The sequence below is a fragment of the Erythrolamprus reginae genome, chromosome 1, assembly GCF_031021105.1.
Source record: "Erythrolamprus reginae isolate rEryReg1 chromosome 1, rEryReg1.hap1, whole genome shotgun sequence".
Lineage (NCBI taxonomy): Eukaryota > Metazoa > Chordata > Lepidosauria > Squamata > Dipsadidae > Erythrolamprus > Erythrolamprus reginae.
The window spans coordinates 716928-744495 of NC_091950.1; the positions used below are offsets into that span (position 1 = coordinate 716928).

General features: G+C 39.3%; 1 protein-coding gene across 1 annotated transcript in view; it reads left to right on the plus strand.

Moving 5' to 3' along the window:
• LOC139158146 (vomeronasal type-2 receptor 26-like) overlaps positions 1–27568 on the plus strand; it is a 44628-nt gene that overhangs the window by 12523 nt on the left and 4537 nt on the right. Inside the window, exon 3 of the mRNA XM_070735565.1 lies at positions 26093–26311. Within this exon, the coding sequence (XP_070591666.1) occupies positions 26093–26311 (219 nt within the window). The remainder of the gene's footprint in view (positions 1–26092; positions 26312–27568) is intronic.

Sequence of the window (27568 nt, forward strand, 5' to 3'; positions counted from 1 at the left end):
TCAGGAAAGACTTAATGAACTCAATCTGTATAGTCTGGAGGACAGAAGGAAAAGGGGGAAGTTGATCGAAACATTTAAATATGTTAAAGGGTTAAATAAGGTCCAGGAGGAAAGTGTTTTTAATAGGAAAGTGAACACAAGAACAAGGGGACACAATCTGAAGTTAGTTGGGGGAAAGATCAAAAGCAACATGAGAAAATATTATTTCACTGAAAGAGTAGTAGATCCTTGGAACAAACTTCCAGCAGAGGTGGTTGGTAAATTCACAGTAACTGAATTTAAACATGCCTGGGATAAACATATATCCATCCGAAGATAAAATACAGGAAATAGTATAAGGGCAGACTAGGTGAACCATGAGGTCTTTTTCTGCCGTCAGACTTCTATGTTTCTATGTTTCTAAAACTGAACAGAAGTAGCTATTGAAATGGTCAGCAATCTCCTTATTCCCATTAATGCATGTTTTATTCCCAGTACTAAGCTTCGTGATGCCGCAGTTTTTCTTCTTCTTATCACTAATATATCTGAAGAAGGTTTTATCCCCCTTATTTACAGATTTGGCAATTTCTTCCTCTTTTGAGGCTTTAGCAGCATATATTATCTGTTTCGCTTCCTTCTGTCTCATTTTATACACCTCCCTATCAGCTATACTTACAGACTCTTTATACCTCCTATAGGCAGCCTTTTTTTCATTGACTATAGCCCTTACATCATTGCTAAACCATAGCGGTTTCTTCTTCCTTTTACCTTTAGTTATTTGTCTTACATAGAGTCCAGTGGCTTTTAAGATGGCCTTTTTTAATACAGTCCACTGGGTGCTCGCTCCTGCCATTTTATCCCTCCCCTTTAATTCATTATCTAAATATTCCCCCATTGCATTAAAATTTGTTTTTCTGAAATCCAGTACTTTGGTTGCATTATAGGATTGCTCACAATGAGTTTTTACATCAAACCACAAACATAGATGGTCACTGCAACCTAAATTTTCTCCCACCTTGACCTCTGAAACCCAATTGCCATTCGTAAAAACTCAATCTAGAATATTCTCCCCTCTAGTTGGTGTCTTAACCAGCTGTGCCAGAGCTGCTCCTGTAAAGGCCTCTACTATATTCTTACTTTTGCATGTAAGGGCACTGGGGATATTCCAGTCAACATCAGGCATGTTGAAATCACCCATAACCACAATATCTCCCTTTACTGCCATTTGGGTAATTTCATCCACCATCTTGTTGTCATATTCCTCGGATTGCCCTGGAGGCCTATAGATCACCCCAATAATAATGACAGAACCTTCTTTATTTTGCATGCAAATCCAGAGAGTCTCTAGATCTTGACATGATGGATTCTGCATAGGGCTGGAGTTGTTTGGCGAGAAATTTGGCAAGATTCTGTAGGGGTGAGCCTATGGAGCTGACTATGGGTCTGAGTGGTGTTCCTTCTTTGTGTATCTTGGGGAGGCCATAGAGCTTGGGGCATCTGGATGATTTTTCTCTGGGGATGATTCTTTGCTGGATTTCTCCACTGATGGGAGAAGCTTTTATTTTGGATTTGGTGGTTTTTTCCAGGTAGGTGGTAGGATCTGTGCTTAGAGGTTTGTAAGCGGGGTCTTGGAGTAGGTTGGATAGCTTGTCTTGGTAGTCAGATGTGTTCATCACCACAGTGGCATTGCCTTTGTCTGCTGGGAGGATGATTATGTTATTGTCTTTCCTCAAGTTGGTGAGTGTTTTTTGTTCATCTTTATGTAAGTTGCTTCTGGGTGGAATGCTGGAGCAGAGGACATTGGTGACTTCGAGTCTGATTTTGTTGGCTTCATCTTGGTTGATTTTGGTTAGGGTGGCTTCAACTCCGCATATGATGTTTTCAGTGGGGATGCGTTTGGGGGCGACTGCAAAGTTGAATCCTTTGGAGAGGACGTTGGTTTCTCCTGTGGTGAGGGTCCTGTCCGATATATTATGTACTGTATTCTTCATGAGTTGCTGTAGAAAAGGTTTGGGCTTCTGGTGTTTTTCCAAATTGTGGAGTTTCCTGGTGTGTATGTCTGTATTGAGGGAGGTTTCTGTTTCAGCTCTCCAGAGGGCTAGTTGTTTGGATTTGTCCCAGAGTATTGGGTGGATTCTGTTGCTGAGTTTGAGGTGAAGACTGAGTAGGTCTTTGTTGGTTTGGTCTAGTAGGAATCTTTTTCTGTGGAGTTCATTTCTGATTAGGGCTAATTCAGTTCTTTTCAGGATCCGTTCAGTGGATGGGGTGTTAGAATGGAATTTTAGTTGGCAGCATTTGGGGATCAAGTTTATGTCTCGGCAGTTGCGTAGAAATTTGAGGTCACATAGGATGGTAGCTCTTTGGACCTCGAGTTTCTCGTAGGTCCTGGTCAGCAAGAAGGTATCCTCCCCGTAGAGGTAAGATATTTGTTTTCGTAGATTTTCACGGGTACAGGTATGACGGTCTTGGTATATTCGGGTTTCGTTAGCACGCTAACGAAAGCTAAGTGGTTTTATTAAAGTTTCTATGTTCCGGTGATCGTGATGGCTGCTGCCTCATCATTCACATCATATATATATCCATGGCACCACCTTCATCCAACACCTTTGTGACATAGTCAAAGAAATCAATGATAGAAACATAGAAGACTGACGGCAGAAAAAGACGTCATGGTCCATCTAGTCTGCCCATTATACTATTTCCTGTATTTTATCTTAGGATGGATATATGTTTATCCCAGGCATGTTTAAATTCAGTTACTGTGGATTTACCAACCACCTCTGCTGGAAGTTTTTTCCAAGGATCTACTACTCTTTCAGTAAAATAATATTTTCTCATGTTGCCTTTGATCTTTCCCCCAACTAACTTCAGATTGTGTCCCCTTGTTCTTGAGTTCACTTTCCTATTAAAAACACTTCCCTCCTGAACCCTATTTAACCCTTTAACATATTTAAATGTTTCGATCATGTCCCCCTTTCCCTTCTGTCCTCCAGACTAGACAGATTGAGTTCATTAAGTCTTTCCTTTTTAAAATATATATATATATTTTTTATTGATTTTTAACAATTTAACATCACACAACATAAAACAGTGCATAGTGAATTGTGCCCACCACGCCGACATACACACATTCCCCACCACCAAATTGTGGGTATTTCTTGTATAATCCACTTAACCCAAGAGCAATATATCTGTTTACATATTATAGAGTGACTCCAATTTATTTCTTATAGTTTGATCTCGGATTCTGCTCGTCATATATCGTCTTACCTTGTCCCACCGTCCCATCAGCTGTCCCAACTCAGTTTCATTATCCAAATTTATCCTTTTTTCCATAATTTCAAATTGAATATGATCCACCATATACCTATACCAATTTTGCATTGTCCATTTTGTCGCATCCTTCCAACCCAGAATTATTACTGCCTGAGCACTTTCTATTGCTGCTTTTTTTATTTCTCTAAATTCTCCCATCGCATTACTTTTTACTAGTACTGCCATTTACTTAGTGATTGTCCATTGTATATTTAACATTCTATTGATATCCTCTTTCACTTTTTGCCAAAATTCCTGCATTATCGGGCATTCCCAAAACATATGCATAAACACTCCTTTATCTTGACAACCATGCCAACAATTCCCCCTGACATTCTGCTGAAAATGTGCGAATTGAACGGGAGTGAAATACCACTTATGTAATATTTTCCTTCTCATTTACCTGATTCTTGTATTTTTAATTTTCCTTATATCTTCTACTATATTTTCCATTTCTTGTACCTCTACTAACATCTCATTTTGCCACCATTTAGTCAATCCATCGATCGTGTCCCCGTCTGACTGCACTAGCAATTTGTATATACTAGTTGCTTGCACCTTTATCCCCTCATTTTTTCTCTTATTATTTTCTCTAACCCATCTCCTCCCTCCATAATACTTCTTTATTCTCCCTTTCATTTAGATATTTACATATTGCATTTATTTGTAGCCACCTTCCCACCCCCCCACCTTCAGTGGGGGGGTCAGAGGTCGGCTCCTAGGTCTCTCCCTTGTGGGGTGCCTCAGGGGTTGGTCCTCTCCCCCCTGCTATTTAACATCTACATGAAACCGCTGGGTGAGATCATCCAAGGACATGGGGTGAGGTATCATCAATATGCGGATGATACCCAGCTTTACATCTCCACCCCATGCCCAGTCAACGAAGCAGTGGAAGTGATGTGCTGGTGCCTGGAGGCTGTTGGGGCCTGGATGGGTGTCAACAGACTCAAGCTCAACCCGGATAAGACGGAGTGGCTGTGGGTTTTGCCTCCCAAGGACAATCCCATCTGTCCATCCATTACCCTGGGGGGGAATTATTGACCCCCTCAGAGAGGGTCCGCAACTTGGGCGTCCTCCTTGATCCACACCTCACATTAGAAAACCATCTCTCAGCTGTGGCGAGGGGGGCGTTTGCCCAGGTTCGCATGGTGCATCAGTTGCGGCCCTATTTGGACCGGGACTCATTGCTCACAATCACTCATGCCCTCATCACCTCGAGGTTCGACTACTGTAATGCTCTCTACATGGGGCTACCTTTGAAAAGTGTTCGGAAACTTCAGATCGTGCAGAATGCAGCTGCGAGAGCAGTCATGGGCTTACCTAGGTATGCCCATGTTTCACCAGCACTCCGTAGTCTGCATTGGTTGCCGATCAGTTTCTGGTCACAATTCAAAGTGTTGGTTATGACCTTTAAAGCCCTTCATGGCACTGGACCAGAATATCTCCGAGACCGCCTCCTGCCGCACGAATCCCAGCGACCGATTAGGTCCCACAGAGTGAGCCTTCTCCGGGTCCCGTCAACTAAACAATGTCGGTTGGCGGGCCCCAGGGGAAGAGCCTTCTCTGTGGCGGCACCGGCCCTCTAGAACCAACTCCCCCCGGAGATTAGAACTGCCCCTACTCTTCCTGCCTTCCGTAAACTCCTTAAAACCCACCTTTGCCATCAGGCATGGGGGAACTGAAACATCTCCCCCTGGGCATGTTTAATTTATATATGGTATGCTTGTGTGTGTGTCTGTAGTATATGGGGTTTCAAATCTTTAAATATTTTAAATTTGCCAGATTATTTATGATTTGTACCACGTGTTGTGAGCCGCCCCGAGTCTTCGGAGAGGGGCGGCATGCAAATCCAAATAATAAATAAAAAATAAATAAATAAATTTCTACTTGGCCTGCCATCTTTCTCGTATAACTGTTCTATCTTAGTTATCCCTCTTCCCTTCAACTCTCCTATAACCCTATTTAAGTTAGTTTCATTTTCTCTATTTATTACATAAAGCGATGACAGTTTAGATTTATATACTCCTATTTTTCCCTGCCATTTTTTCCAAATTTCCATGGTCCCTTTCATTGGGCCTATTAATTTACCTATGTCACTCCTATTCCACTTTCTAAAAATTAATTCTCTATTGTTCATCCCATTTATCTGTTTTTCCAATTTCACCCATTTATTTTCACCTAATTGCAACTCCATTAATCTTTCCATTTGAAAAGCTTCCCTATACAGCTCCAAACATGGAACTCCCCATCCCCCCTCTTTTCCATTCGCAATTAACCACTTTTTTCTTATTCTTGGTCTCTTTTCTTCTTCAATCCAATAATTTAGTTTTTTGTCCCACTCTTTAACCTTACATACTGATAGCCACCCGGACAGCACCTGAAATAGGTACATCATCTTGGGAGCTATCATCATTTTTAAAGCTCTTATTTTAGAGAGTCTCCTTAGCTTTTTATCTTTCCAGCTCTTCATCTGTTTCAACATTTTCCTCCATATTAATCTATAATTAATCTCTTCAATTTTCGATGGGTTTTTCAATAACCAAATTCCCAAATATTTTATTTTTTTAAGTCCTAATTTCAACCCTGATTCTTTCCTAATTTCTATCTGTTCTCTTGGATCTATATTTAAACACATAATCTCTGATTTTTCCATATTAACCGACAGTCCTGATTCCTGCTTAAACTCTTGTAAAATATTTATTATACCTTTAATCATCTCCATCGGGGTCTGGGTCTATATAATTGCATCATCTGCAAATAAATTTATTTTCATTTCTAATTCCCCTATTCTATATCCTGACCAAGTGTTATCTTGTCTTATCTTATTAGCTAAGATCTCTATTGCTATTACGAATAATTTTGGAGATAAAGGGCATCCCTGCTTGGTGCCGTTTAATATTTTAATACTCTGCGTTCTTTGTCCATTCACTCTTATATATGCTTCATTTCCTCTATAAATCTCTTTTATAGTTTCACAAAATTCCCCCCCCCCCCATATTTAGTTCGTTACATAATTTATATAAATAGCTATGGTTAACTTTATCAAATGCTTTATAAACATCTAATTTCAAAATTCCCAATTTCCTTTTAGTAGCGGTAGCATGGTGCATCACATTCATTACATTTCTAATTGGTTCACTTATTTTCCTTCCCTTCACGAATCCATATTGATCCTCTTCAATTATTTTTGGTAAAATATTTTCTAATCTATTTGCCAATACTTTCATAAATATTTTATAATCCTGATTTGCCAAACTGATCGGACGGTAAGACCCAGGCTCTCTTAAATCTCGACCCATCTTCGGAATGGTAACAATTTCTGAAAGCTTCCATGTCTGCGGGATATCACGATTTAACAATATATTATTAAAAAATTTCCCCAAATACGGCAACAACACATTCACATAAGTTTTATAGAATTCCCCTGTAAACCCATCTGGGCCCGGTGCTTTGGCTTGTTTTAACCCTTTAATTACTCTAGCAATTTCATCTTGTGTAATTTCTGCATTCAAAATTTGTTTATCTTCTTCACTTACTCTTTTCCCAACCTTGAGGACTCCTATCTTCAGTTGCTACTCTTTATATAAATCTTCATAATATTTCCTCATTATCTCCTCTAACTGGTCATTACCATATCTCACCACTCCACTAGTGTCCCTCAATGCTAAAATAAATGATTTTTCTTTCCTCTTCTTCAGATATCTCGCCATTTGCTGCATTGATCTTGGACAAGAACAAGGTTCATTAAGTCTTTTCTTATATGTTTTATGCTTAAGACCTTCCACCATTCTTGTAGCCTGTCTTTGGACCCGTTCAATTTTGTCAATATCTTTTTGTAGGTGAGGTCTCCAGAACTGAACACAGTACTCCAAATGTGGTCTCACCAGCGCTCTATATAAGGGGATCACAATCTCCCTCTTCCTGCTTGTTATACCTCTAGCCATGCAGCCAAACATCCTACTTGCTTTTCCTACCGCCCGACCACACTGCTCAACCATTTTGAGACTGTCAGAAATCACTACTCCTAAATCCTTCTCTTCTGAAGTTTTTGCTAACACAGAACTGCCAATGCAATACTCAGATTGAGGATTCCTTTTCCCCAAGTGCATTATTTTACATTTGGAAACATTAAACTGCAGTTTCCATTGCTTTGACCATTTATCTAATAAAGCTAAATCATTTACCATATTACAGATGCCTCCAGGAATATCAACCCTATTGCACACTTTAGAGTCATCGGCAAATAGGCAAACCTTCCCTACCAAACCTTCCCCTATGTCACTCACAAACATATTAAAAAGAATAGGACCCAGAACAGACCCTTGTGGCACACCGCTTGTAACCTGACTCTGCTCAGAATACTCGCCATTAACAATAACTCTCTGATGTCTATGCTTCAGCCAGCTGCAAATCCATTGAACTATCCAGGGATTAAGTCCAATCTTCACTAATTTATCTATCAGCTCTTTATGTGGAACCGTATCAAAGGCTTTGCTGAAGTCCAGGTAGGCAATATCCATGGCACCACCTTCATCCAACACCTTTGTGACATAGTCAAAGAAATCAATGAGATTAGTCTGACATGATTTGCCTTCAGTAAAGCCATGTCTATGCTTCAGCCAGCTTGAAATCCATTGAACTATCCAGGGATTAAGTCCAATCTTCACTAATAGTCCAATCTTCACTAATGAGATTAGTCTGACATGATTTGCCTTCAGTAAAGCCATGCTGATTTGGGTCCAATAAGTTATTATTTTTTAGTTGTTGATTTATCCTCATTTTGAGTAGAGTCTCCATCATTTTAACTACAACTGATGTCAAGCTAACTGGCCTGTAGTTACCAGCTTCTTCTCTACTGCCCTTCTTGTGGATAGGCACAACACTGGCCATTCTCCTATCCTCAGGAACATCTCCTGTTAACAAGGATTGGTTAAACAAATCAGTCAGGGGGGTAGCAATGACAGATCTGAGTTCTTTAAGAACTCTGGGGTGGATGCCATCTGGACCCATTGCCTTATTTATCTTTAATCGTTCAAGTTCTTCTAAGACGTCGGCTTCTAAGATCACTGGAGCTGAATCCGTACAGCTGGAAGCAATGCTATATCCCTCTATAGTATTATTTTGTAAGGTGTCTTTTGAGAAAACTGAACAGAAGTAGCTATTGAAATGGTCAGCGATCTCCTTATTCCCATTAATGCATGTATTATGCCCGGTACTAAGCTTCATGATGCCGCAGTTTTTCTTCTTCTTATCACTAATATATCTGAAGAAGGTTTTATCCCCCTTCTTTACAGATTTGGCAATTTCTTCCTCTTTTGAGGCTTTAGCAGCATATATTATCTGTTTCGCCTCCTTCTGTCTCATTTTATACACCTCCCTATCAGCTATACTTCCAGACTCTTTATACCTCCTATAGGCAGCCTTTTTTTCATTGACTATAGCCCTTACATCATTGCTAAACCATAGCGGTTTCTTCTTCCTTTTACCTTTAGTTATTTGTCTTACATACAGTCCAGTGGCTTTTAAGATGGCCTTTTTTAATACAGTCCACTGGGTGCTCGCTCCTGCCATTTTATCCCTCCCCTTTAATTCATTATCTAAATATTCCCCCATTGCATTAAAATTTGTTTTTCTGAAATCCAATACTTTGGTTGCATTATAGGATTGCTCACAATGAGTTTTTACATCAAACCACAAACATAGATGGTCACTGCAACCTAAATTTTCTCCCACCTTGACATCTGAAACCCAATTCCCATTCGTAAAAACTAAATCTAGAATATTCTCCCCTCTAGTTGGTGTCTTAACCAGCTGTGCCAGAGCTGCTCCTGTAAAGGCCTCTACTATATTCTTACTTTTGCATGTAAGGGCACTGGGCATCAAGCATGTTGAAATCACCCATAACCACAATATCTCCCTTTACTGCCATTTGGGTAATTTCATCCACCATCTTGTTGTCATATTCCTCGGATTGCCCTGGAGGCCTATAGATCACCCCGATTCTTTTTTTTTCTTTATAAAATAATATTTATTGAATATATACAAATATAAAAGACAATACAGAACAATATTGACAAGACAAGGTGTTCATATCATAAGCATCTGATCAGTGTTTTCAGTAAAGTCGAACAAGCCACATTCAACAATAACATCAAACAGCCCTTTTCCTCCCTCCCCCCCCGCTGCCAGTCTGCAGCCATGCTCTGTTTGATTTTCACGGTTTTTGCATCAGCGAAATCTTATCTCTTTAGTTTTACTCAATTGTTAATCTCAAATTTCCTTTTCTAAATATTGTATTTTATATTATGATTGTTATAATTGTAATTAATTTTAGTCTCTGAGAAGGAGTCAGCGAATAAATAAAGTGTTGCATTTGTTAAATAGAGGTCTCTATTTCTTTCTTTGTTTTGTTTTTTGCTTTATTTTGTTTTATTTTTATTTCTTTCCATATCTTTCTCCCTTGCGTTGGTCCAATATTTTTTTAATCAGATCTCTGTCTGTTGGTACCTCTTCTCTTTTCCAATTTTGGGCTATTGTTATTCTGCTTGCTGTTATAATGTGTTGGATTATATAATAATCTTTTTTCTTTATTTTCATATCTATTATCCCTAATAAAAAGATCTCCAGTTTAAATAAGAGGTTGATTTCCGTAATTTCAAATATCCAAGTTCTGATTTTGCTCCATAATTTTTTGATTTTTGGGCAAGTCCACCACATATGAAAGAAAGTTCCGGTTGGATTTGAACATCTCCAACAATTTGGCCTAGTTTTGGGAAAAATCTGTGCTAGTCTTGATGGTGACATATGCCACCTGTAGAACATTTTTATACTGTTTTCTTTATATGCTACTGATTTAGTAATTTTATAGTTCTTGTTCCAAATTGTCTCCCATTGGTCTATATAAATATTGTAACCAAAGTTCCTTGTCCAGCTGGTCATTGATGCTTTTACTATTTCGGTTTCCATTTCATAATTTGTTAAATAATTATATATTTTTGTTATAAATTTTCCCCCCCTCCTAATATTAATTTGTCAAGGGATGTGTTCTGTGCCAATATTCCTTCATTTTTAGTATCTTATAGCCATTTTGAAAATATTAACCTGTATGGCCACCAGTCCAAGTTTATATTTTGTTCTGTTAGCTCTTCTCTTGTTTTTATATTGCCTTCTATATTTAATATGTTTTTTAATTCCATTGTGTTCGGGTGGAGTACCATCTAGGTATTTTTGTATAGTGCTCTTTTTTTATTTTAAGCCATGTTGTTATTAAGGCGTCACTGATCATGTGATTTTTAAAGTAAGATGGGATTTTTTGATGTTGGTTCCATAAAATGTTGTGCCAGCCAGAGAGCATATCGTGGCCTTCTAATGCCAGTAGTCTCTCTGCTTTAATCTCTACCCAGTCTTTGATCCAGAGTAAATTGGTTGCTAAATATTATGTTTTAAAATCCGGTAGACCCAAACCTCCTTGTTTGGTTCTATCTTGTAGCCATTTTAATCTTATCCTGGGTCTTTTGTTATTCCATATAAATTTAGAAATGATTTTATTCAGTTTATTAAAGAAGTAATTGTCTAATTTTGCCGGGATCACCCCAATTCTAATGACAGAACCTTCTTTATTTTGCATGCAAATCCAGAGCGTCTCTAGATCTTGACATGTATTTTGAATTAGTCTTGTTTTTAGACTTTCTTTAATATAAATGGCTACTCCACCTCCCCTTCTCTCTCTTCTATCCTTCCTATACAGTGTATATCCTGGTATGGATATTTCCCATTCATTAGAATCCTTAAACCATGTCTCAGTTATGGCAACCAGGTCCAAATTATCTCTAGATATTACGGCTATTAATTCACAGAGCTTGTTGCTCAAGCTTCGGGCATTCGTGCACATTACGCGAAGAACATTATTTTCATTATTAGTTTGCCCCTTATCATCAACAACTACATCTATTTTATTTGCAGCTCCCTTTTCATAAGCTTCCAAAAACTGCTTTATCCTCATTGGTTGGGGACAGAAATCACCCACATCAGTTACATTTCTGTCCCCTTTACCTAGTTTAAATGCCTGTCCCAAAAAGTTCTGAATTCCTCACCGAGTACCTGGGTACCTCTGTATGATGGATGCAAACCATCCCTCTTAAACAACTCCCTATTAGACCACCTACTGACATCATGACTTACATAGCGAAAACCTTCAGCTTTACACCACTGCCTTAAGCACACATTAAACTCTCTGATCCACGTTGTTTTATCCTCTTGGCCACAAACCGGTAACACCTCTGAGAAAGTCACTGAATCTGTTATTTTACCCAGCTCCACACTTAGACATTGAAAATCTCTTTTTACTACATTAACATTTCTCTGGGACAAATCATTTGTGCCAAGATGCACCACCACATCAATGTTATTACCTTTACTCACAGCCTTGACTGTTTGTCCAATATATGTGGCCACGGAGAGGGGCAGCATACAAATCCAATAAATAAATAAATAACCAACAGAGATTTTGATGAAGCAATAACACATCTGGAACTACAATCCGCCTCACATGGACTGAGATTTCAAAACGTGAGTGAAGAAAAAGATGAAGATCTAAGTGTAAAGATGGCAGAGATAATAGGAGAGATTTTGCAGATAGATCCGCAAGAACTCCTAAAAGAAATAGATGAAATTTACAGAGTACAGACTAGCTATGCTAGGAAACACAACCTGTCAAGGGAGGTACACATTAGATTTTCCAGGAAGACAATCAGAGATGACATCTTAAAATGGACAAGAAATCTAAGTCTGAAATATAAAGGGAAAGACATTCTAATACTAAAACAAATTCCAAAAAGAGTAAGAGAAAGCAGGAGGGAATATTATTTTCTTACTAGAATATTAATAGAAGAAAACATAACCTTCTGATGGCTTGTCCCAGAAGGCCTCTCCTTATATTGGCAAGGAGCCAGAATTAAGATGGAAAAGGTATAAGAAGCTAGAGCGTTTTTTGCACAAAGTGGTTTGAACAGATCCGAACAACCACGCAAAGAACTCAAGGACAAAGAAGAGGAACATGGGGCTACCTACAAAGAGGGGGAGGAAATACAAAGTGCTAGAAAAAAACAGCCACAAATACAACAAGAATTGGTATTAAGCGGTGTTGTGGTTGGCTCTGGCCCAGCTCCTGCCCCAGGGAATGTGGAGGTGGATGCAGGGGAAACTTCAACATGTCATAGGCCTGTGTTACTGCCGACAGAGTCAGTTCAGAGTTTAGTTTCCTCGGACGAAGAAGAAGGTTGGAGTGACTTGGAAGAGAGGGGCTTGGCACACAGCCCAGGCAGTCAATCTCCATTATCTTCCATTGATTCGGATGAAAAATGTCTTGGACCCACGCAAGCGCAGAATTATGCGTAGAAGAGACCAAATAAGGACATATTACAGGAGATAAGAGAGGCCACCTGTGTTTGGGTGGGGCTCCAGAAATTAGGGCTGCTGCTATAAATAGCAGTGTGTGAGTTGGGCCATTGTGGAAAAGTATTTGATCGCAGTTCTTCAGGAATCGTGCCTTGACTTTGTTTGTTGATTTTTTATGTCTTTGAAACCAACGCAGAGCAAAGTGTGTGGGTGTTTAGCTTCGTGGAAAAAGAAGTGGTGTGAAGTTTCTTCACAGCTGCTAGCTAAGTACTTAAAGACTGATTAAGGGAAATTGTACAGACTCCCCAGTTGTTTTGGGATGAGTGCTCTTTGCAATACAAAAAGAGTGCTCAGTTTATTTTGAATTTTGTGATAAAGAACATTGTTTTGAATTTTCAAACGTGTGTGTGTCTGAAATTTGTATCCTTGAATTTTCGGGAGGCTCCTACCAGAGAGCCCGGCAGAACAAGCAGTAGATTGCAAGAACAAAAAGAAACCAAGAAATATTACAAATAGAGATGTTGTCAGACCTAAAAAAAAATTCAGTTAACATAAATGGATTGAATAACCTGAGAAAAAGAAACCAAATATTTGCTAAACTTAAAAAAACAAAGAGCACAAATAATTATTCTATAAGAAGTACATATTAAAAAATCAAATAGAAAATTACTAAGCAACACAGTGGGCCCATACCAACAAAATGATGTTTAACATCGACAAGAGCAAAGTCCTTCACCTAGGCAGAAAAAACCCTGGACGCACATACAGCCTGGGAGAAACCCCTCTTAGCAGTAGCGACTGCAAAAGAGACCTTGGAGTCTTGGTGGACAATCAACTGAACATAAGCCAACAATGTGCAGCAGCAGCAGCTAAAAAAGCCAACACAATCCTAAGCTGCATCAACAGGGGAATACACTCCAAGACCAGGGAAGTCTTAATACCACTCTACTACGCCCTGGTCCGACCACACCTGGAGTGCTGTATTCAGTTCTGGTCACCACACTTCAAAAGAGACATTGAAACTCTGGAGAAGGTGCAAAAAAGAGCAACCAAAATGATTAGGGGACTGGAAACCAAGACTTACGAAGAGAGACTGAGGGAACTAGGCATGGGTAGCCTAGAGAAAAGGAGGGCCAGAGTGGACATGATAGCAGTCTCTAAGTATACGAGGGGATGTCACAGAAAGGAGGGGATCACTTTATTCTCCAGGGCACCAAAGGGCCAGACGAGAAACAATGGCTGGAAGCTGACCAAGGAGAGATTCAACATGGAGATAAGGAGGAAGTTCCTGATGGTCAGAGTGATCAACCAGTGGAACAACCTACCAGTGGACGTTGTGAACTCCAATACTCTGGACAGTTTAAAGAGAAGATTGAACTGCCACTTGGCTGGTGTCCTATAGGGTTCCTGCTTGGTCAGGGGGTTGAACTTGATGGCCTTCATGGTCCCTTTCAACTCTAACAATCAATCAATAAATAAATAAATAAATAAAATTAGGAAATATCCATACAAGTCTAGCTGATCAAAAAAAGAGGTATAGCAATGTATATTGATGATACAATAGATTCAAAACAACTATACAGTCATCAAGAAGGTAGAATTTTAATTGTACAATTGAAATTAGAACCAAAACCTCTTGTTATTATATCTATATACGCACCAAAAGATAATCAAAAATAATTTTATAAGGAACTACATGACAAAATAATTGAATTATCAGTAGAAAATATGATAATAGTAGGAGACTTTAATGCAATTTCTAACAGTCAAATGGAGTATTCAGGTAAAAAGAAAGAAAAGGAAAAAAAGACAATTTTGCCAACAACTTTCTGGAAAATGAGTTCTGAATTAGTTTTAAAAGATGCCTGGTGTGAACACCATCCACAAAATAAACAATATACTTTTTACTCAAACATCACAAAATTTGGACCAGGATAGATGTGGCCTGGGCACCAGCCCATGCGATTGAATGGATTACGGATATCGAAATAGAAGCAAACAGTTGGGCAGATCACAATCCACTAGTTATTTATTGGAAAGGTAAGAAAAAAATTAACAATTGGCATATAAATAAAAATATCTTACGAGTCCCCCAATATAAAGAATGGATTGAAAAAGAATTAGAAGTTTTTTTCAACATAAATAAAAACAATGAAACAACCCCACAAAATTTGTGGGATACAACAAAGGCATATATTTGGGGCCTGACAATTTCTTTTACTCCCCAAAAAATAAATAAATAAAGAGGAAAAGAAACAATATCAACAATTAGAGGAAGAGTTAAAAGATTTAGATTTAGAATTACAACGTAATGAACATGACAAAGTGAAAAAGCAGATGGAACTATTAAAACATAAAATAAATTTGATAGAACAAGAAGAAATAGCTGAAAAAATAAAAAGAGCAAAACAGGAATATTTCGAATATGCAAATAAACCTGGAAGATGGTTGGCTTATAAATTGAGAAAAGACAGAGAATCTAAAACAATAAAAAAATTAGCAGATAGTAAAGGTATAATAAGACATAGAACAGATGAAAAGAAGGAAATAGTGTTAGAATTCTAGAAAAATTTGTATAAAAAAGAAGAAATAAAAGAGGAGAAGATCTTTGATTATTTAAGTTCTATTGACTTACCAATATTAACAGAAGAACAACAACAAAAGCTTAATACACCCTTTACAATGCTTGAATTACAACAATCGCTTAAAAATCAGAAAAATAATAAAGCCATAGGCCCAGATGCAATACCTGCGGAATTTTATATATTAAATAGTAATATACTCTCCTCAAATTTGTTAGAGACATTTAACAAGATAATTGCAGATGGTAAATTGCCTAGATCCTGGTCAGAAGCTTTAATAACATTAATACACAAAGCAGGAATGGAAAAGAAAAAAAATTGAAAATTATAGACCGATTTTGCTATTAAACGTGGATTATAAATTTTTTATATCAATATATGCGCTTAGACTTAAAAATATTATGAATGGAATAATCCATGAAGACCAAAATGGATTTTTGCCAGGCAGACAAATTAAAAACAATTTGAGGACAATTATAAACACATTGAAATACTATTTACAACACCCAGAAAAACAAATGACACTAGTATTTATAGATGCCAAAAATGCAGTTGATAATGTGGACTGGACTTTTATGAAATTGCAATTAAATAAGATGAATAGAGGAACTAAATTTTTTAACATAATAGATGCTATCTATTCAAATGAATCAGCCAAAATCATATTAAATAATGAACAAACAGAAAGATTAGAAATACAAAGAGGAGTTAGACAGGGTTGCCCCATATCACGATTGTTATTTATTTTAACACTGGAAACGTTATTAATAAAGATAAGAACAAAAAATGACATTAAAGGATTGCAGATTAAAAAAGAATCATATAAAGTTCAGGCATTTGCCGATGATGTGGTCTTTATAATAGAAGATCCCATGGCATCAACATTAAAATTAATTGATTCAATAGAAGAATATGGGAAAGCCATGGACCTGACTCAAGTAGTACGGGGTCCGACTCATGAGGGGGGGCACGCACCTGACATGGTATTCCTTTCCGAGCAATTGAGTAATGGTCTGAGACTAAGGGGCTTAGAAGCAGTGCCTTTGTCATGGTCAGACCATTTTCTACTACGGCTTGACTTCCTGGCTCCAATCCTTCCCCGCAGGGAGGCGGAACCAATGAAGATGTTCCTCCCCAGACGCCTGATGGACCCAGAGGGTTTTCAGACGGCGCTTGGGGTTATTCCAGAGGCACTCATCCACAATTCGGCGGAGTCTCTTGCGGAGGCCTGGAATACGGCTGCTGCGGAGGCTCTCGACCGGATTGCGCCTTTGCGACCTCTCCGTGGCGCTAGACCCCGTAGAGCCCCATGGTTCAACGAGGAGCTCCGGGAGTTGAAACGCCAAAAGAGACGTCTAGAGAAGCGATGGAGGAAGAGTAGGTCTGAATCTGATCGAACACTTGTAAGAGCTTTTATTAAGACTTACAAAGTGGCGCTCAAGGTGGCAAGATGCGCGTACCATGCCGCCTTGATTGCGTCAGCGGAATCCCGCCCGGCCGCTCTGTTTAGGGTGACCCGCTCCCTTCTTAACCAGGGGGGAGTTGGGGAGCCCTTGCAGAGTAGTGCCGAGGAGTTTAACACGTTTTTCGCTGATAAAGTCTCTCAGATCCGGGCTGATCTCGACTCCAATTGTAAAACAGAGTCGACTGACAATGAGTCAGTCGAGGTGACTGGGGCACGTACTTGTCCACCTGTCTGGGAAGAGTTTGATCTGGTGACACCTGATGAAGTGGACAAGGCCATTGGAGCTGTGAGTTCCACCACCTGTTTACTGGATCCGTGTCCCTCCTGGTTGGTCTCGGCCGGCAGGGAGGTGACACGGAGCTGGGCCCAGGAGATTACCAACGCTTCCTTGGGGAGGGGAGTTTTTCCAACACTCTATAAAGAAGCGCTTGTGCGCCCCCTCCTCAAGAAGCCTTCCCTGGACCCAGCCGTACTTAACAACTATCGTCCAGTCTCCAACCTTCCCTTTATGGGGAAGGTTGTCGAGAAGGTGGTGGCACTCCAGCTCCAGCGGTCCTTGGAAGAAGCCGATTATCTAGGTCCCCAGCAGTCGGGTTTCAGGCCCGGTTACAGCATGGAAACCGCTTTGGTCGCGTTGATGGATGATCTCTGGCGGGCCCGGGACAGGGGTTTATCCTCTGTCCTGGTGCTCCTCGATCTCTCAGCGGCTTTCGATACCATCGACCATGGCATCCTTCTGTGCCGGTTGGATGGATTGGGGGTGGGAGGCACTGTGCTTCAGTGGTTCTCCTCCTACCTCTCTGGCCGGTCGCAGTCGGTGTTAGTGGGGGGTCAGAGGTCGACTCCAAGGTCTCTCCCTTGTGGAGTACCTCAGGGGTCGGTCCTCTCCCCCTTGCTATTTAACATCTACATGAAACCGCTTGGTGAAATCATCCAAGGACATGGGGTGAGGTATCATCAATATGCCGATGATACCCAGCTTTACATCTCCACCCCATGCCCAGTCAACGAAGCGGTAGAAGTGATGTGCCGGTGCCTGGAGGCTGTTGGGGCCTGGATGGGTGTCAACAGACTCAAGCTCAACCCGGATAAGACGGAGTGGCTGTGGGTTTTGCCTCCCAAGGACAATCCCATCTGTCCGTCCATTACCCTGGGGGGGGAATTATTGACCCCCTCAGAGAGGGTCCGCAACTTGGGCGTCCTCCTCGATCCACAGCTCACATTAGAGAACCACCTTTCAGCTGTGGCGAGGGGGGCGTTTGCCCAGGTTCGCCTGGTGCACCAGTTGCAGCCCTATCTGGACCGGGACTCATTGCTCACAGTCACTCATGCCCTCATCACCTCGATGTTCGACTACTGTAATGCTCTCTACATGGGGCTACCTTTGAAACTTCAGATCGTGCAGAATGCAGCTGCGAGAGCAGTCATGGGCTTACCTAGGTATGCCCATGTTTCACCATCACTCTGCAGTCTGCATTGGCTGCCGATCAATTTCCGGTCACAATTCAAAGTGTTGGTTATGACCTTTAAAGCCCTTCATGGCATCGGACCAGAATATCTCCGAGACCGCCTTCTGCCGCACGAATCCCAGCGACCGATTAGGTCCCACAGAGTGGGCCTCCTGCGGGTCCCGTCAACTAAACAATGTCGTTTGGCGGGCCCCAGGGGAAGAGCCTTTTCTGTGGCAGCCCCGGCCCTCTGGAACCAACTCCCCCCGGAGATCAGAACTGCCCCTACTCTTCCTGCGTTCCGCAAACTCCTCAAAACCCACCTTTGCCGTCAGGCATGGGGAAACTAAACATCTCCCCCTGGGCACGTTGAATTTATATATGGTATGCTTGTGTGTATGTATTTTAGTATATGGGGTTTTTTAAATTTTTCAATATTTTAATTAATTGGATTATGTATTGGATTGCTTTTCACTTGTTGTGAGCCGCACCGAGTCTTCGGAGAGGGGCGGCATACAAATCCAAATAATAAAATGAATAAATAAATAAAGTTGCATGTTTTAAAATTAATAAGAAAAAGACGCAATTATTAACAAAAAATATGATGGACTCACAGACAAAACAATTAGAAAATTTAACAAATATGAAGGTAACAAAGAAAGTAAAATATTTCGATATTTGGATTACAGCTAAAACTATATTGTTAAAAAATGATAATTATATAAAACTTAGGTCAAATTAAAAAAGATTTGGAAATATGGAACAATTTACAGTTATTTTTACTCGGAAGGATTTCTACAATTAAAATGAACATTCTCCCCAAAGTATTGTTTTTTTTCAGGTAATTCCAATTAATCTGGGAGGGAATTTTTTTAAAGAATTAACTAAGATCACTAAAATGTTTATATGGCAAGGTAAAAAACCAAGAATAAAACAAAGTGCATTAGATGACGGGAAGGAGAGGGGCAGGCTCGTCCTTCCAAATTGGAAGCTATACTATCAAGCAGCAGCTTTATTTTGGATAAAAGAATGGTTAACTTTGGAAAATAGAAGACTATTAAATTTAGAGGGTCATGATTTAATGTTAGGTTGGCATGCCTTTCTTTGGTATGAAAAGTATAAAAATCATTCATATTTTAAAAGACACACAATTAGAAAGGCCTTATTTGATGTTTGGATTGAGATTTTTAAAAAATCCCTTCTTAATAATGCCAGAATGGATCTTGCCAATAGAAGCTATATTTCCACAAAATTTATTAAAAGAAGGTAAAATATGGAAATATAGGGATGTACTTGATAACCAATCAAAATTGAAAACAAGACAAGAATTACAGGAAGTAGGAGTAGAAATGGATTGGTGGCAATATGTCCAGATTAAATCCAGATTCCAAAAAGATGTAAGAATATATATATTTAAGAAAGATAATAATATATTAGGGAAATTATTAATTCAAAATCAAGGAAAATTGATCGGGAAAGTGTATAAATATTTAATAAATTATAAGACTTTTTACTTTTTGCATTTTGCATTTTTTATATTCAAGGAGAAGGGGCAGATATAACTGGCTGTAAGAGACAAAGGGAAGGATAAAAAGCAGGAAAAAGCCATTTTAATTTGCACTTCAGATCACAGAGAAGGAGAGGAAGGTAGTGCTTTTTACTTTTTGCATTTTGCATTTTTTGTATTCAAGGAGAAGGGGCAGATATAACTGGCTGTAAGAGACAAAGGGAAGGATAAAAAGCAGGAAAAAGCCATTTTAATTTGCACTTCAGATCACAGCAAAGGAGAGGAAGGTAGTGCTTTTTACTTTTTGCATTTTGCATTTTTTGTATCCAAGGAGAAGGGGCAGATATAACTGGCTGTAAGAGACAAAGGGAAGGATAAAAAGCAGGAAAAAGCCATTTTAATTTGCACTTCAGATCAAAGAGAAGGAGAGGAAGGTAATGGCCCTAACGGCGCGCGAATCATATAGCTATAAACCAAAATCAGCAAAGTTTGGTAGCAATAGGGGTTGTTGATTTTCTTGCTAAGTACTTGTATTTCAATACATTTTTAAGATGACTGGCTTGGTGCAGTGTAACACTTGTTTGGCTGTTGTCTTCTGTAGTACCTTCTGGAACTTGGGGTACTGCCCTCTTTGCATTATGACATCTAGGTTAGATGGCGAGATCTCTAGATTGCAGTCCTTAGTTTGTAGCTTGCAGTCAGAAGTGGAAAGATTGTCCAAGCCATGTGCTGTAATGCAGCCAAGTGTGCAGCCTCCACTTCCACAGCGCCCCCCGAGGAGGAGGGCTGTGTGGACAACTGACAACTGTCGGTTCAGGAAGATTGCGTGCAGTTGAGCAAAAACATAGCAATTTTGGTCTCTCTGTATTGAATTCCTATAATGTTCTTGCGGATGTAGATAGTAAGGATGTTCGAGATATTAGCAAGGCCCCTCAGGCAGAGAATGAGGGGATGTTCAAAGGGGAAGTTGTCGTAAATGTCACCAAACCATCAAGTGCAGCTAGTAGAAATAAAAAGAGGACACATTTTCTTGTGGGTGATTTGACTGTTAGAGGTGTTGATTTGGGACAGAGTAAGGATGTGGTGAAGGTGCTGAGAAGTCTCCCAAAAGCCACTGCCAGCAGGGACAGGAGGCAGATTACAAACATTGTCAAGGCTGTGAGTAAAGGTAATAACGTTGATGTGGTGGTGCATCTTGGCACAAATGATTTGTCCCAGAGAAATGTCAATGTAGTAAAAAGAGATTTTCAATGTCTAAGTGTGGAGCTGGGTAAAATAACAGATTCAGTGACTTTCTCAGAGGTGTTACCGGTTTGTGGCCAAGAGGATAAAACAACGTGTATCAGAGAGTTTAATGAGTGGTTAAGGCAGTGGTGCAAAGCTGAAGGTTTTGGCTATGTAAGTCATGATGTCAGTAGGTGGTCTAATAGGGAGTTGTTTAAGAGGGATGGTTTGCATCCATCATACAGAGGTACCCAGGTACTCGGTGAGGAATTCAGAACTTTTTTGGACAGGCATTTAAACTAGGTAAAGGGGGCAGAGATGTAACTGCTGTGGGTGATTTCTGTCCCCGACCAATGAGGATAAAGCAGTTTTTGGAAGCTTATGAAAAGGGAGCTGCAAATAAAATAGATGTAGTTGTTGATGATAAGGGGCAAACTAATAATGAAAATAATGTTCTTCGGGTAATGTGCACGAATGCTCGAAGCTTGAGCAACAAGCTCTGTGAATTAATGGCCATAATATCTAGAGATAATTTGGACCTGGTTGCCATAACTGAGACATGGTTTAAGGATTCTAATGAATGGGAAATATCCATACCAGGATATACACTGTATAGGAAGGATAGAATAGAGAGAAGGGGAGGTGGAGTAGCCATTTATATTAAAGAAAGTCTAAAAACAACACTAATTCACAATACATGTCAAGATCTAGAGACGCTCTGGATTTGCATGCAAAATAAAGAAGGTTCTGTCATTAGAATTGGGGTGATCTATAGGCCTCCAGGGCAATCCGAGGAATATGACAACAAGATGGTGGATGAAATTACCAAAATGGCAGTAAAGGGAGATATTGTGGTTATGGGTGATTTCAACATGCCTGATGTTGACTGGAATATTCCCAGTGCCCTTACATGCAAAAGTAAGAATATAGTTTTACAGGAGCAGCTCTGGCACAGCTGGTTAAGACACCAACTAGAGGGGAGAATATTCTAGATTTAGTTTTTATGAATGGGAATTGGGTTTCAGAGGTCAAGGTGGGAGAAAATTTAGGTTGCAGTGACCATTTATGTTTGTGGTTTGATGTAAAAACTCATTGTGAGCAATCCTATAATGCAACCAAAGTATTGGATTTCAGAAAAACAAATTTTAATGCAATGGGGGAATATTTAGATAATGAATTAAAGGGGAAGGATGAAATGGCAGGAGCGAGCACCCAGTGGACTGTATTAAAAAAGGCCATCTTAAAAGCCACTGGACTGTATGTAAGACAAATAACTAAAGATAAAAGGAAGAAGAAACCGCTATGGTTTAGCAATGATGTAAGGGCTATAGTCAATGAAAAAAAGGCTGCCTATAGGAGGTATAAAGAGTCTGGAAGTATAGCTGATAGGGAGGTGTATAAAATGAGACAGAAGGAGGCGAAACGGATAATATATGCTGCTAAAGCCTCAAAAGAGGAAGAAATTGCCAAATCTCTAAAGAAGGGGGATAAAACCTTCTTCAGATATATTAGTGATAAGAAGAAGAAAAACTGCGCCATCACGAAGCTTAGTACCGGGAATAATACATGCATTAATGGGAATAAGGAGATCGCTGACCATTTCAATAGCTACTTCTGTTCAGTTTTCTCAAAAGACACCTTACAAAATTATACTATAGAGGGATATAGCATTGCTTCCAGCTGTACGGATTCAGCTCCAGTGATCTTAGAAGCTGACGTCTTAGAAGAACTTGAACGATTAAAGATAAATAAGGCAATGGGTCCAGATGGCATCCACCCCAGAGTTCTTAAAGAACTCAGATCTGTCATTGCTACCCCCGTGACTGATTTGTTTAACCAATCCTTGTTAACAGGAGATGTTCCTGAGGATTGGAGAATGGCCAGTGTTGTGCCAATCCACAAGAAGGGCAGTAGAGAAGAAGCTGGTAACTACAGGCCAGTTAGCTTGACATCAGTTGTAGTTAAAATGATGGAGACTCTACTCAAAAAGAAGATAAATCAACACCTAAAAAACAATAACTTATTGGACCCAAATCAGCATGGCTTTACTGAAGGCAAATCATGTCAGACTAATCTCATTGATTTCTTTGACTATGTCACAAAGGTGTTGGATAAAGGTGGTGCCGTGGATATTGCCTACCTGGACTTCAGCAAAGCCTTTGATACGGTTCCACATAAAGAGCTGATAGATAAATTAGTGAAGATTGGACTCAATCCCTGGATAGTTCAATGGATTTGCAGCTGGCTGAAGCGTAGACATCAGAGAGTTATTGTTAATGGCGAGTATTCTGAGCAGAGTCAGGTTACAAGCGGTGTCCACAAGGGTCTGTTCTGGGTCCTATTCTTTTTAATATGTTTGTGAGTGACATAGGGGAAGGTCTGGCAGGGAAGGTTTGCCTATTTGCCGATGACTCTAAAGTGTGCAATAGGGTTGATATTCCTGGAGGCATCTGTAATATGGTAAATGATTTAGCTTTACTAGATAAATGGTCAAAGCAATGGAAACTGCAGTTTAATGTTTCCAAATGTAAAATAATGCACTTGGGGAAAAGGAATCCTCAATCTGAGTATTGTATTGGCAGTTCTGTGTTAGCAAATACTTCAAAAGAAAAGGATTTAGGGGTACTGATTTCAGACAGTCTCAAAATGGGTGAACAGTGCAGTCAGGCGGTAGGGAAAGCAAGTAAGATGCTTGGCTGCATGGCTAGAGGTATAACAAGCAGGAAGAGGGAAATTATGATCCCAATATATAGAATGCTGGTGAGACCACATTTGGAATACTGTGTTCAGTTCTGGAGACCTCACCTACAAAAAGATATTGACAAAATTGAACGGGTCCAAAGACGGGCTACAAGAATGGTGGAAGGTCTTAAGCATAAAACGTATCAGGAAAGACTTAATGAACTCAATCTGTATAGTCTGGAGGACAGAAGGAAAAGGGGGGACATGATCGAAACATTTAAATATATTAAAGTGTTAAATAAGGTCCAGGAGGGAAGTGTTTTTAATAGGAAAGTGAACACAAGAACAAGGGGACACAATCTGAAGTTAGTTGGGGGTAAGATCAAAAGCAATATGAGAAAATATTATTTTACTGAAAGAGTAGTAGATCCTTGGAACAAACTTCCAGCAGACGTGGTAGATAAATCCACAGGAACTGAATTTAAACATGCCTGGGATAAACATATATCCATCCTAAGATAAAATACAGGAAATAGTATAAGGGCAGACTAGATGGACCATGAGGTCTTTTTCTGCCGTCAGACTTCTATGTTTCTATGTTTCTATGTTTCTAAGACAATAGGTTGGATATTGAAAGATAATATGATTAGTTGGTGTAAAAGCCTAGGAAAAGAAATAGATTTAGACACGTTGGGAAAGGTTTGGATACATAATTGGAAAATAACTAAATCAGTCTCTTTTACAGAAAATCAAATCAAGATGTTTTATAGATGGAACCTGCCACCTAACAGAATTTCAAAGATGTTTTCAAGCACGTCTACGGAGTCTACGTAGAGGGGCAGCATACAAATCTAATAAATAATAAATAAATAAATAAAACTTCACCCAACTGTTGGAAATGCAAAAAAGAAATTGGTACATACTTTCATACATGGGGGACATGCTCAAAAGCAAACATCTATTGGAATAAGGTGGAAAGATGGTTAAGAGAAATCACAAACAAAGAAATTAGGAAAAGCCCATAATTTTTTAATTAGATATTAAAGATACCAGGTACAAAAAAGAAACATATTATTTAATAATCCATAATTCACGGTTGAACAACCAAGTAGAAACAGAATTTTATAAAACTTGGCAGAAGGTTTACAACTGGTGGAATACAAAAGAAGACTTTTAAAGATATCAATATAAAGTGTTAAATAGTTAAATTTACTAGATAGAATACATCATATAGAGATATTTCATAGACAAGTTTACCTTTCTGAATTGGTTTAAACCACAATTATATAGTTGGTGGAAAGTATTGAAAAGTTAAAATTTTTAGGATAGCATATACTATATAGAGACATTTTATCGATATGTTTACTTTTCTGTATTGATCTAAAGTATAATTAGTTTTTTCTTTTTGTATTAAGAAGACTTCTATACTGAGTGGAGCAATTGTAGCTCCTTTTTGTGTTAAATGTAGTGTCTTGTCAATTTAATGTTTGTTCATTTTGTTATGTCTTTTATTTTGAAAATCAATATATATATATATATATATATATTCAAAGCAAATCTCCACCCCCACACTACATACTAGAAAGAAATGTCAGTTTGTATAAGACGCACCTTAGCTTTTGGGGAGGAAAATAGGGGAAAAATCTGCCTACCAGGTATTCATCTGTCTAGCAATCTTAGTCTGGTCAGTTTCAGCACATGATTTTATCCCCTGGTTATGGCTTAAAAAACATTCTTCACAGAGAGTAACAATGAATGAGCTTGCAAGCCAGTAAAAGCTGGGAATATCGTTAACACTGTGTTAGGAATGGAAGAAAATATATTTGGAGCAAATAGAGCAATGAAAAAAGGCCTGCAAAGACTTAGGACCAGAAAAACATTCTTTCCAGGGAGTAACAATGAAATAGCCTGCAAAGTAAGAGATGGAAAGGAAAAGCTTCTAAATGTTCACTTACCATTTTCTTCTCTATTTTAACTTGTGTTTCTAATATTGTGTTGCTGTTTTAAATACATTGGTCTATTTCTTCCAATTGTAAAAAGACAGCTACAAAAATGAGTGAAGGAGCTCTGCTTTCTCCCCGTTGCTTGTCCTCCTCTTGCTACTTTCTCTCAGCAATGGACCAATTGTGTCCTTGACTTTTTTCTTGTTTTAACATGTTGGTAGAAGCTTTTTTAAAATTATTGTTTTCTTTTGTCACAAGCCTCTGTTCATTGTGAGTTTTCCCCACTTCATCTTTACAGACTGGAGCCTGTTAAGGGTTTTATTCTGCCTTAGTTATTTGCCCCTCTTTCCACCTTTTATACATGTCCTTTTTCTCTTTCTATTTGTTAGTGAGGATTATGTCCAACATAGACTTCATTCTCTATAGTTAGAGAGAGCCAGTACAAATGAGTGAATCATTCCTAAAAGGAAACTCAGAAGGTTCTCAGATGGGTGAATCTCATTTTGTGGCTTTCAGACAATCATTTCCATTTATGGTTTCTTTTCTCTCAGCTTCTCCCCTATTTGAGGAAGGTCCAGTTCAACAACAGCGCTGGAGATGAAATTTCCTTCTCAGAGAAAAGACTTGGATCTGCTCGATACAATCTTGTCAACTGGATTGTCTTCCCGAATCAAACTTTTGTGCCTGTGAAGTTTGGGGAATTTGATCCTGGGTCTCCCTCAGGAAAGGAATTGACCATCACCTCCAGTCTGATCACCTGGGCCTCAAAGGTGAGCTGGAAGGAAATGTAACTTCAGGGGAAGACATGCATGAGTGTGTTTATATGATTGCATGATTTGGGTATTTAAATTAGTTTTATAATTGGGCTCCAGAATGGTTTTTGTACTGTTTTTTATATGTTGTGAGCTGCTCTGGGTCTCCAGAGAAGGGCGACATATAACTCCAACAAACAAAGAAGCAAACAAAGGAATAATTCATTTTCACTTGAATAGAATAGAACAGAATAGAATTATTTATTGGCTAAGTGTGATTGGACACACAAGGCAAGTTGTTCCACTGATTAATTGTTCTACCTGTCAGGAGATTTCTCCTTAGTTCTAAGTTGCTTCTCTCCTTCTTTAGTTTCCACCCATTGCTTCTTGTCCTACCCTCAGGTGCTTTGGAGAATAGGTTGACTCCCTCTTCTTTGTGGCAGCCCCTGAGATATTGGAAGACTGCTCTCATGTCTCCCCTGGTCCTTCTTTTCATTCAACTAGCCATGCCCAGTTCCTACAACTCTTCTTCATATGTTTTAGTCTCTAGTCCCTTTATTATCTTTTTCCTTCTTCTCTGTACTTTTACTAGAGTCTCAACATCCTTTTTGCATCGTGGCGACCAAAACTGAATGCCGTATTCCAAGTGTGGCCTCACCAAGGCCTTATAAAGTGGTATTAACACTTCACGTGATCTTGATTCTCTCGCTCTGTTGATGCAGCCTAGAACTCTGTTGGGGTTTTTGGGCAGTTGCTGCACATGGTTGTTCTATAGGACTGCAAGATCCCTCTCATAGTTGCTACTGTTGAGTAGTGATGGGCAAACCCAACGATGTTCAAGTTCGGCAAGTTCGGATGAACTTTATGCAAAATTCGGCCAAACCTGAACCGAACCTGAACTTGAACTCCAAACACTGCATGACGTCAAAGCTTCGCCCCCGGAATGCCATCGTTTTTTAATTTTACAGATTTTTAATTTTTATTTATTCTTATTTCTACCAAAAAGGGACGCTGCAGCGATGCTGCAAGCAAAGGCCACTGTGGCGTCCTTTTTCGTAAAAATAACAATGTTTATTTTTACGTGAAGACCTCCCTTTGAAGGAGCTGGGGAATCCCTCCCACGAAGAGATTCCGGGGGCGGAGCTTTGACGTCACCAGCAGGTTGCTAAGGACGCCAAGGTGATCACTTCCTGGATTCCATGTTTATTCATGTTTATTTTTACATGAAAGGACAGCCCTTTGCTTGCAGCGCCGCTGTGGCGTCCTTTTTCGTAA